This window comes from Dermacentor silvarum, chromosome 1 (genome assembly GCF_013339745.2).
Source record: "Dermacentor silvarum isolate Dsil-2018 chromosome 1, BIME_Dsil_1.4, whole genome shotgun sequence".
Classification (NCBI taxonomy): Eukaryota; Metazoa; Arthropoda; class Arachnida; order Ixodida; family Ixodidae; genus Dermacentor; species Dermacentor silvarum.
In genome coordinates this window covers 112,780,775-112,792,831 of record NC_051154.1, presented here as the reverse complement: position 1 = coordinate 112,792,831, position 12,057 = coordinate 112,780,775, and the positions used below count along the sequence as shown (strand labels likewise).

The window sequence follows — 12,057 nt, the reverse complement described above, 5'->3', positions numbered from 1 at the left end:
GAATCACGAAGAAAGCTCACATGCCGTCATCTGCCCTGAAACAGGCCACGTTAGGACTTTTACATGAGGTTCACAGTGGTCGCGTACATGTTTATGTCGATGGCTCAGTCACACCTACAAGTTCAGCTGCCGCAGTGGTGGTTCCAGCAAGATCCGTCAAGATGCAGTTAAAGACGTCGCATGTCTCATCAACGACAGCTGCTGAACTGGTAGCCCTCCGTGTGGCTCTTCATTTCATTCTGGAGGAACCACCCCATCCATGGTCAATCTTCTGTGACTCCAAGGCAGCCCTCCAGAGTTTACTTTCAGTACAGCGCCATGGATCACATGAGCAGCTCGTCGCAGAGATAAGACAAGTACACCATCGCATAGTTGATGAAGGGCACAATATAATATATCAGTGGTTGCCTAGTCACTGTGGCATACATGGCAATGATCGAGCGGACGCAGCGGCCCATGACGGTGTCAACTACGTTGCCATTCCTCTTTCGAGAGCCGGCGCAGCGAAAAAACTTTCCGCGCTTGCGCGTGAGCTAACATTGATGCAATGGAATTCCTCCGATTTCACAAGTGCACGCCTTCATGCCCTGGACCCTAATTTACAGCTTCGTATTCCATTCAACCTTCCACGACGGGACTGCACACTTCTAATCCGTCTTTGGCTTGGAGTAGCATTTTCAAATGCGTACTCCTTTCATATCGGAATGGCCAATAGCCCACTTTGTGAATCCTGCGGGTGCAACGAAACAATCGCACACCTTCTTTGTGAGTGCCCTCGTTTCAACCCGCAGAGAGCAGCTCTCTCAGCGACGAAAGATCAACTGGACAAACGCCCAATAACAGAAAAGAACATCCTTGGAAACTGGCCTACACAAACAACGGTGCGAGCCGCCCTGAAGGCACTGCTGCGTTACTTGAAAGACACCGGACTCAGTGTCAAATTGTGACTCTGCATTGTGTTACGTAGGACAGAACGTTCACACTATGCAACACGAGAACGCCTTCGCGGACTTCATGACAGTGCCCACAGAAACAGTTCTGCTTTGTGTGCGTGTGTGATTTTCTTTTCTTTCCTTCCTTTTTTGTTTATTCTTTTTTTTCAGTTATTTTTCTCTCTCTCTCCTTTCGCATCCCTTTACCCCTCTCCCGGTACAGGGTAGCCAACCGGAGATAACCTCTGGTTAACCTCCCTGTCTTTCCTTTACATTTTCTCTCTCTCTCTTGAACTGCGGCAGTGTTCGTGGTTTTAATGTTTTTGGTAATGAGGTAAAAGTGTTAGCATACGCTGATGATATTGTATTCTTCTGCAAAGACAAGTCCAGCATCGATAAAACTCTTTCTATCATAGAAGACTTTGGTTATGTTTCTGGTGCGCGGATGAATAGCACTATGAGCTCAGGGCTATGGTTTGGATATTGGGCCATTACACCATCATATTATGCTGGCATTGAGTGGTCCTGTGTGCCACCTAAATATCTAGGAGTTCCACTGCATGCCTACAAGTTCAGTGCACACTACTGGAGAGAGCGCGTTCCAGCCCTCCAGCGCTACACAAATACCTTTGTCCCGCACCGTCTATCAATATTTGGAAGAGCAGAAGCCTGCAACATGTTTTTGGCAACCAAAGTTTTCTGTCTTTCAGGTTCTTCACTGCGCAAGGCTTTACATTCAACGTTTTCATAGGATTTTTTCAACGTTCATATGGTCTTCCAGTTTTGAACCTATGAGACGCGACAACATTTTTCGACCAGTGAGTGCTGGAGGGTAGGGTTGGTGCATTTATATGTGCGACAGTTAGTCTCGCGCTTTTTCTTTTTTCGGGACAGCTCTCATTCGGTATTACGAGCTTTCATGCAGGTTAACTTGGTTCATGTCCTGCCAGAATTGGTGGTGTCCTCAAATTTAATTTCTAGACCTTGTTTATGGGGGTTTATGCATGAGGATAATTTTTCTATTTCTTTTCTGACTGTTCGCTTTTCTAAAGATTATTTGTTTACTGTGTCACGAAAAAATCTCTACAAAGATTTAATATCGATGTTGTTCCCTCCGCCATTTTATAGATCCGTTTACATCCCATTACCTGGACATGATGTGCTTGCAAGAGTGTGCAAAATGCCAGTTCCCCCTTCTACAAAAACTTTTTTTTTACAAATTACACACTGAAACATTGCCCGTTAAAACATGGCTGCATAAAAAGAATATTTTCGTTTCGTCAGTTAACTGTCGCCTATGTGACGTACCTGAAACCATTGAACACTGTTTTATTGTTTGTAAAGATGCCATTTTATTTTGAGATGTTATCCATAAAAATTAGCAAAAATATTTTCATCTAAATTCTCACAGTATCCGATATCTTGTTGCTCCGTATGATGATGTTCCATTCGATATGTTTTTACTGATAGGCCAGCATAGCCTATGCAAATCTCGTATGCAAGACCGAAATGCAGAAAAAACAATTTCCTCAAGATCGCATTTTGTTCAGATGATCATGCAGTTAAAGGACATTTACGACCACGAAGAGTCTCAGCCGGCTTGGTATCCACTTTTGGTTAGGTGTTTAACTTCCCCTTACAAGTTTTTGCTGTGAAGGACGGTGTTGCTGTGTGTGACGTTATCTTCATATGGAATTCTCGTTGACGTTTGATTACTTATGTCCACCTGGTGCTCATATTATTGTAAATAGTTCCTGTATATGCATCATTTCATTCATTGTAATAAATACCATGTTAAAAAAAAGTGGCTGTGTAGTCTAGTGGTTACGACGCTCGCCTGGGACCGTGGGTACGCGGGTTCGAATCCCGCCTCGGCAAGAAAGTTAACTTTCTTTTATGTCAATCTTCACTGTTGATGATGATAATATCTTGATACGAACCACATATTACGGCTGGCTTAAGCAGTTTCGCTGTTTAAAGAAAAAAAAATGTGAATAAACTTCCAGCACATCCCCAAACTGAGCCTGTGAGCATTTGTTATACGAGCAAAATGCAGTCACCAGCATATTTATCACATACCTAAATTTATTTACAAACATATGGCAATACAATATATGTTTCCATTAAGAAAATAAAGACAGCTATTATTCCGCTCGTCATCATTTTTACGTTTTGGCTTGCGCAGCAATATAGGCACGGCCTTGAAACAAAGCTCCGAAAGCACTCTTCGTTTTTTTTTATTTCGCTAATTTTGATATTCTGGCGTAATGCGCTAATACATCCAGGTCCTCATCATCATCATCATCAGCAGCAGCAGCAGCAGTCTATTTTGTTGCGAGAGCAAATACAGGGACACTCCAGGCGCATTTCTGCCGTCGGTGTCGCCGTGATGTTCCGTACAAAGTCCACGGGCGATAAAATCATCGCCGCGGGCCGTATACTGTATGTGCGAATGAAAGCATGCGACGGCAAGCCAGCAATCGCGGCTCGCGCACACAAGGGCAGGAAGCGGGAAGGCAGCGCGCAGTTCTCCAGTCACGCACAACGCACCCGCCGGGCCGGCAGTCTCTGGGGGGAGAGTGGCCAGGTAGAGGGACCACGCTTTACTGCGGCCGCTCGGTTCCGCAGGTATGGAAGGCTCCGGGGTAGGGGGCGAGTTCTGCCCCGCAAGCGGCCGCCCGCGCGGCTGTATCTTGAAAGGCATCTGCGGCGGTTGCGGAACCCGCCATCCCTGTGTTTTCGGGGCTAAGATTGCGTTGATGAGAGCGCATGTACAAAGCTCAATTCGCTCGCTGCTGCTGCTGCGCTGACTCACTCCAGCGTTTTCACAGCGAGTTCCCGCGGTCATCGAGTGAGATGTGTTCATGTTTGCTTGTGCGCGCGTGACACCATACTTGTTAATTTAGCTAGTGTGTCTATGTTTACAAGTTTATATGGCCGATAAAACTACTATCCTTACTTCGTATAGCTGTCTACTAATTTGCTATCGCAATCAAACTGCGACTTTTTTGGTGCCCTAACTAAAAAACAAACCAGTGCTGGTATTACACTCGCCGTAAGTGACCCAGAACCCACAGCGTTAGGAACCAGCGCAGCTCCTCGGCATGGCCTCCTAGATTAGGCTGAAAATTTTAGATACATTTCCCTTTCCACATGAACCACTTACTACTGCAATGTTGGATTTCGTCATATCCGCCAAACACCAGTTAAAAGCTTCGTCTGCTAAGGAGCTATTTAAGGGCTGTTAACAAGAAAATCAGACAATTACCAGCCCTGCAGATTTGCCAAGATTGCTTTAACAGCATATACTACTCATTTATAACCAAAAAATTGAAGGACACTTTGTAAATTCCAAAGTGTGTTCTGCGAAAGCCTGTGCCCATTCGACTGACTACCGGCGCGTGCGCATTCGCTCATTCTTCTTCTGGCGTTTGGTAACGGGAGAATCCACATTCTTGGGGCGCTTCTCCGAACCACTTGCCGTGGAATCATCACCGAGCCGCTTGGGAGCCATCCGATTGACTCGACTGCTGCAACGAGACGTCTGACGAAGCAGCGTTGCCGCGCGCGCTGCTGTTCCATCACGTGAATGCTGAGAGAGTGTAACGGGGAGAGGCCACAGCTGTGGCGACGCAATTGTAGCTATGCGCCGCTATGACATCACGTGATTGCTGAGAGAGTTTGAGGGGGAGAGGCCACAGCTGACACCATTTCAAGGCACGGACGGACGGACGGTCGGACGCCGCGAGTATGAGCCATTAAAGGTGTTCGCCTTAATATACCAAAGCGAAACTTCGTTGCAGTTGACCTTTGGGAAAAACAGCAGGTTACAGCGACTTTTATTGAGGAATAAAGGACAAAGGTTTAAAGCAGTCTGCCGTAAAATAGCGCTGTTATAAAGTATTTTTCGTGGCCGCTTGTATTTAGATTGAATAAGTCAGTGCTTTAGTGTACTACAACTGATCTTCAGCGATTGAGCACGCACTGTATTACAGTAGCTGCAGGCTCCAGCTGCAGGCTTTTTTCGTTTAAGTATCAATTTTATTTCACATAATATCGACGCAAATAATTGGCAAATACTAAGTGCTGTAGACGCACTGCAGCATATCTCCTGCCTAGAAAGATAACAGAATGATTGTGAGTGATTGCCTCGTCCTACACCTGGGATGTATCACAGGGGATGAGAACCAACTTTTAAAAAATCAATAATAAATAGTCAAGAGAATACCGAGATGCTGAAAATGGAAGACAAATGAAGAATGAGGAGTGTGGATGTATCCGCGCCGTTAATCTACTAAGTTCTCACAGCAAAGGCAGATCACATGAACCCTTCCTCAAGGGATTTTGAAATGTCGCTCATGCTTGTTTCTTTCTCGAGCATTTTGTTTTAAAAATATTTTTCACACGTAGCAACAGAGGAGTAGCCGAGAAAGAGAGAGAGAGAGAGGAAGAAACAAAGGAAAGGCAGGGAGGTTAACTAGAAGAAGTCCGGTTTGCTATCCTGCCCGAGGCGAAAATGCATTTAATGGGATAGGAAGACAGAAAGATGAATGAAACAGAAATCGGGGAACAAAATTCTTAGGCGGCACACGTCCACTATCACAGCCTATCTCGAAGGCCCGTAGAGCGCAGGAAATGAACCGGCGCTCTGGTTGCTGTTGCGTCCCGAATCGGCCGGGCGCATTCTTTGATTCTTTCCAATCGAGGCAGGCCCTTTCATCAGCGTCGCCCAGACGATGACAGTGCCCGACACCAACGAGAGGGGCAAACAAGCGCCCCAAATCGGCAGTGCGCATTCTTTGGGTGCTTCCCTCGATGCCACCCCCTTCATCAGTGGGCGCGCCTACCTGGCGACGCGGCCCGACACCGGCAGTGACGCGATGACAAAGCTCACTTGGAAGCGACCGACCACAACCGCCACCCTTCGTTAGAAGCGGGGATTAGCGTGAAGGCCATTCTCCCGACCCTGTCAAGATGACCATCGGAGGGCAAGAAACTAAGTCACCGACTTTCGTGGAAGGAGTGTGAACCCCCAGTTTCCGGATTGCCTCGTCCTTGCTTCGAAGGTGCAACATTAGACGCGGAGTTCAGCGAACAATACGACCCCTCTGATTGGCCGCATCAAGGTCATCTGATTCCCTAGTCGGGTCAACTAGGGAAGACTAATGTTTTGTAAGGAGACACCTTGAGTACAGTGGAGTGTCCTGGCGTGTTCTGATATGTGCTCAGACACGTAGTGAGCTGAGACTTTCAAAGTGCTCCCCCATGGAGTGGGCTTTCATATTTGGAGCCACTGTAAATATGTAGAATAAACCCTTTTTTCCCTGGCTTTACTCCCGGACGTACTCATCCCTTTGGCTGAAGGATCACCGGCCTAAACGCTACCCGAGTCCCAACACTGCCTTTGGCGCACACGTCCGACCGCGGTCATGTATTATCCTTTGCTCTGACAGTGGCCGGCTGCTTAATGTTTCTAACTCAGTACAGAGCACTTGCCTCTCCGTACTATAATCGGAGCACATATGTGCGATTGTTTCAACCCAGTCTCAAGTGTCACAGGTAGGGCTGTTGCCCCGTTAAATTATAAACGAGTAATACTTAGTAAAAGTGATACCAATCCACGGCCGGTACAACAGAGTTTCTTCACACATTGATGGCCCAGGCGGTAGGCAGATATTCAAGTCTGGAGCCAGTGAATGTGGGCAAATGTTCATTAAACTCTGCGTTTCGCAAGACTAATGTACAATCGCGTGTCATGGAGCAGAATGTGGCTCTGAACCTGTATTTTCGAGTCTAAGTGCAATACATCTGCGACTGTTGTCCGTAGAATGTGCGGATTCGTCGGAGCGATCGTTTCCACTGACACGACAGTGTACCTGCAGCCACTGATTAAGTATATCGTCTCCCTGTTCTGCTGATCGGTGGTGTAACTGTCTTATCTTTGCTGCTAGTTGATAGTATCTCTAAGAGGAGCCAACGTCTCCTTGCGCACGGCCAATAAATATTTTGAAGGCACTTTTCTCATCATGGATAATTGAATATTCCTGTTAGATCAAGAGAGCTCATGTTACTTTGATTGCACATTATTTTCACAACTGGTCATTGAGACTTCTAAGGTGAAATTCAGATTTCGGTCCGTGTTCCGGCTCTTATTTAGGTCTATTGACCGAAGTCAAAGTTTCTTGGTGATTTTAAAGTCAGCATCCATGGTTTTCTTAACATTGTTACCTTCGTCCAATTTTTTTTTACACTTTTGTGCACGGTTGCTTTATGTCTGCTCTGCGCATTGACATTGTAGATAGTTTTGTTCCCCTCTGAGCAAACTTAGCCCATCCCCTCCCCCCCCCCCCCCGCTCCAGCCTCCATTGTTTGGCGGGGAATGGCATTCGCCTTCAACTTCAAATTATATTCGTGGCATCTCTCAGTAAGTTTCCTGTGATATGGATAGTTGTTTCCCGTTGAATTATTTTTTGCTTGCAATCTCGTAACCTGCTTCCTTTTTTCTATAGCAGTTTCCATCTACAGCATGGCCATAATGTATTAATATATTGCTACTTGTTGCTAGGCTAGTTGGTTCACACTCCTTGCGGTGGAAAAGACGCGAAAACAAGTAAGGAACCGACAGAACAGGAAAGAACGTCTAGCACATGAAGCTGGGCAGGCTTAGGTACTTCCCTCCTGGCCGCCTACGGTAGAGGATTAGGCGTGCACCGCCACGTTCTTTCCTGTCCGGTCAATTCCTTACTTGTTTCCGCGTATTTTCCACCGCAAGAAATAAAGTACAAATAATAACGTATAAAACTGCCATAATCAATAATAGTTTATCAAATAATGTGAATTATCTTGTCGCAATGTTCTCACATGCAGGAAACCATCCGCTCGCACAGCCAGGAGCAGGCGTCTTTAATCTGGGACATCGTCGACAAGGTCAAAGAACTCCAGGCTCTGAACACTGATATGCACAATAGTGACGCAGAGGGTGAGTAGCCCTCTGTCACCAAACTGATCGGACAGTACGCAGCCCCAAAGCCTTGTCACAGCAAAGCAAAGAATTGGCGGCGCACATACAACTTTTGGAGATAATTGGCGACTTTAATGCGATTATCAGTATTTCTTGTGATGGGTGTGTAACTGGTGGTGATACGTTTCATATGTTATGCTGATTATTATAATGATTATTGTGATGATTATGACAATTCCAGTGACGAGACAGAGAGACAGTTTTGTATGTATACAATTTCAGAGGGTTTATTGAAGAGCTAGTGTTTATTTATTGTTTATTTAATTCCGTCCAGCACCGGATATATTTTAAAGGATATTTTTTTAGAGTGTGGCACATGCCCATCCTGGGGGATTGACCAAGAATAGGCACATAGTTGCTGATACCTAGATGCGCTTACCCAGTGATCAAAAGTTGTCTATTCGGGCACAAACCCAGTGGCGCATACACACCAGTCCAAGTTGCGGCGTGAAAGAGATTAAATACGAACATACTGCAAAGTGGCTACTAATCACATTAGAATATAAAAGAACACACAGCGTTTACTTTTCGCCTATTTCCCCTCTAATGTATTTTCTGGTGGAGACAACCGCTTCGGGCAAGGGTAATTTTTTCCTCGTGAAGGAATAAATACGAAAGTCGTTCGCAAAGTTTCTGCTGCCATCCTCAAAATTGAAGTTAGGTGCACATGGCGGGATGCAACGCTAGTGCACGTCTATGCAGTTTGTTTATGCACTACAAACGCTGCATGCTGCGCAAGCGTACAGCAACGCTGTGACGTTAAGACTTAAGTGGTGCGGCTAGAAGACCTCCAAACAAGCTAACGTAAACGACTTGCTCACGTAAAGAAATAGTAGTCTCTTCGCTGCACGTGCCATACGTTAATGGGTTTTTATGGCTTACATATGCTATGTTAACTTAGGCTATTTGAAGAGTTTAACTTGCGTAATATTTACGTACGCTAAGAAATAGCGTCGTCAAACGTGGCGGGACCCGTGGCTCCCGCTTCAATGCGAATTGTCCCGATGGATGCGCTCTCGCTATTTCGCTTCCTGTACCACGGCCGCTGGATAGTACCTGTACCACGGCCGTGCCTGTGCACTCACCTGGATCGCAGTTACCAGCGCCTATCACACATCATTTCTGAGACCTGCGCTAATGGATTATCTTGGCTCGAGCAGGTCTGGCACCAACTGGCACCCCTAGCTGTCCGCTTAGGTTTTTGTTATATTTGCGTTCCCATAGGTTAAATCTTCGTAGGTATTGAAAGGACTCACAGTAACATCCCGCAGGCTGCTTGAGTATCGCCTTTGACTGAGTGGTGCGCTTCGCGCGCATGCGCGAACTCCCCGCGTCTTTCCTCACTCCCCCCTTCTATCTCTCTCTCTTAAATATATATATATATATATATATATATATATATATGTCTCTCTATTTTCCTTTCCCCCGCGCAGATTAGCGAACCAGACGCATTTCTGGTTAACGGACCTGCCTTCTCTCCTGCTTTCCTCCTCCTTCGTACGTGAGGCGCCGAACGCTATTCTAAATCTAAAAATGTACATTGCCTGAAGTGACCTCCGAAATAGATGCACAGACGCCACCACTCTCGGAGTCCGCGTGGCGCACAACACCCCGCAAAAATTGCCAAGCGCAAAAGGTGACCGATAGCTCAGTGGTTAGTGCGCCCCACTCCATGCTGCACATTGTCAAATGGGCGTGAATTTATTCCTAGTGGCGGTATAGTGGGCGAAGTTTTGTATTTCTTTTCAATATAAGTGATGCTAAAGCTGAGGATGAGGAGTTGATCTGCTGACGGCGTAACGGGTGGGATGGACGGACACAACCCAGTTTGAAGTTTTCAACTGCTCTGCTCAGTTTTCTAAAAGCCGGAATAGTACCATCGTGTGCAAAGACGTGATGCATGCTCTGAACCTGCCGGTCATACTTTCCCATATAATGGCTACAAATGGCGAAAAATAGAAGAAATACAACAAATTCAGGCGAAGTTCGATGACAATCTTGCGAAGAGTTCCGCATGCAACGCGCAAGAGTACGCGGGTTCATTTTGCACACAGCTAGGACAGTGACGGCCTCTTTGCAATACGAAAATTTGTCCCCTTACCTGTTTGCAACACATAACGAACTTTATTATTTCTTTCTCTTTGCTGGTATCAAAGTCAGGCGCGTGTAGAAATCGCTGCCAAGGTGTGGAAGTACGGTTTGTTCAATTAAAACAATTACTAAGCACTCAGGCTGCAGTGATCTGAAACGATGGCCTTCTTTAGCTCACTCACTGGCGAACAAAGTGCGTCGTCCTTGGTGGCAAAAAAAAAAAGGGGGGGGGGGGGGGGATAAAAAGACACGAAAAAGAAACTTGTATGTCTCATTGTGTAATATGTGTTTCTTTATGTCTATTGTATGAAATTCATAATTATTGCATGTAAAGCGCTATATTGCTCTCAGAAGAAAAACAAAGTATGGTGCGCGCGCTTGCGTTTGTGTGTACCAGAGCGCGTGTAAAAATGTTTTGTTCTATGATGTCGTTCCGACTCACGTGAGGTAAGGTGGGAGAACTACTGCTAATTTAACTGCCTTATTTGGCAGGTACGTTATGGTGGTTTGATGCATCATAGAAAGAATATTCGGAGTGCCCCTACGTAACGCCATAGTTCACAGCAGTAATCTGCAGCACGTCTTACTCGCGCTTAATACCTTCACAACTAGTGCCGCTCATGCGCACAAACCTCGAAGCGCCACGGATGTAAGCACCGGGGCAGCCACGCGTGCGCAGATGGCACTTTGCCGGCACAAATTCCGAATAGCGCTGCGCTAAATGTTCCTGTTATTATAGTGCGCAGTAAAAATTAAAAAAAATGAAAAAATAAAAAATAACTAACAAAAGCGCGAGCAGCTCGCCACCACGTTTTCACACAACCAATCCAACATTAGAGCGGTGTTCCAGAAATCCCACTTCTCAATACGCATCTAAGTGCATGGCCGTTGAAATAAATAAAAGTGCCAATTGCTCTGTCTCGAAGCGTCACACCATGCGCAAGATGCCCGACTGAACCACGAGAAACGCATGGCTCGAAAACGCTTGTCGCGGAACTGTGGATCAGAGAAAGGGGGCTACATGCAATGCGACTCATCCATTTTCCTGTGTATGTCAAACCGGTATTATTATTAGTGCATTGTGTCGCCAAAGTAACAAAGAGTAACCGGTGTAAGCCAGGTGTGCCAACACCTCCGATTTTCATTTTTGTCAATACTTATTGAGCCCAATGGGCAACGCTTCCTAAGATATCTGATCACCGTCTCGGGCAAGTGATGGTGACAGCACGACCAGTGAGGAGGGGAGAAAAAAGTGTCTTGTCTGCCTCGGGGACTGTGCCGAGAGCCGCTCGGTGACTCGGTGCACGCGACTGCGAGGCGGACGGGGTGGCCAACTGTTGTGCTTCTATTTCAGGCCGGAGGACGTCTTTGATGCGGCTCGATGCAGACGGCTTGGCGCGCATTCAACAGCTCTCCGAGCAGCTCCTACAGTCGGTATGCACGCTCTTCTTTCCGAGCATGCCGGGAACGCGCGCGGAATGCGTCGACGCTCCCCCACACCGCTGCGCGTCGGTAACCGTCTCCCCACTGGCGGGAGAAAACAGCCGTCACGTGGGCGACGAGCAGCGTTATTGTGACAACGGCGGAAGCTTCTCCGCTGGCGCGGAGCCGAGCGCGTGCTGCTTGGCTCTAATGGCAGCCGATTCCACAGGACACTGGAGAGCTTTGAACTCGTCTTCGTTGCAGCCATGGCCTTAAGAAAGATTGAGCTTTCTCTTTTCCGTTTCTTGCTTTTTTTGATCATATATTGCCCGGAGTAAAGCAGTATGCTCAGAAAGCACATCGAATGAGACGAAAGTGTTGCGGGGCGCCGTGACAAACATAACAGAAAATTTTAATTAATTGTGCTGGGCAAAGACTGCAGGGAAGCCTCCCAATAAGCAATAATGCTGAACAAACTAAAGCCATCTGTTCTAGGATGCTGAATTCACAAGTACTAGTTCACTTTGTGTGCATGGTTGCGCTTCTGGGCAATTTACCAATATTATAGTCAATGCATTTGTGTTACAGAGC

The 12,057-nt window shown here is 46.5% G+C and overlaps 1 protein-coding gene across 2 annotated transcripts in view; it reads left to right on the top strand.

The window, feature by feature from the left end:
• Window positions 1-12,057, top strand: part of LOC119435315 (uncharacterized) — an 80,876-nt gene that overhangs the window by 45,803 nt on the left and 23,016 nt on the right. For both annotated transcript variants that reach the window (XM_037702229.2, XM_037702218.2), the window contains 2 exons: window positions 7,800-7,911; window positions 11,399-11,478. In XM_037702229.2, the coding sequence (XP_037558157.1) occupies window positions 7,800-7,911; window positions 11,399-11,478 (192 nt within the window). The remainder of the gene's footprint in view (window positions 1-7,799; window positions 7,912-11,398; window positions 11,479-12,057) is intronic.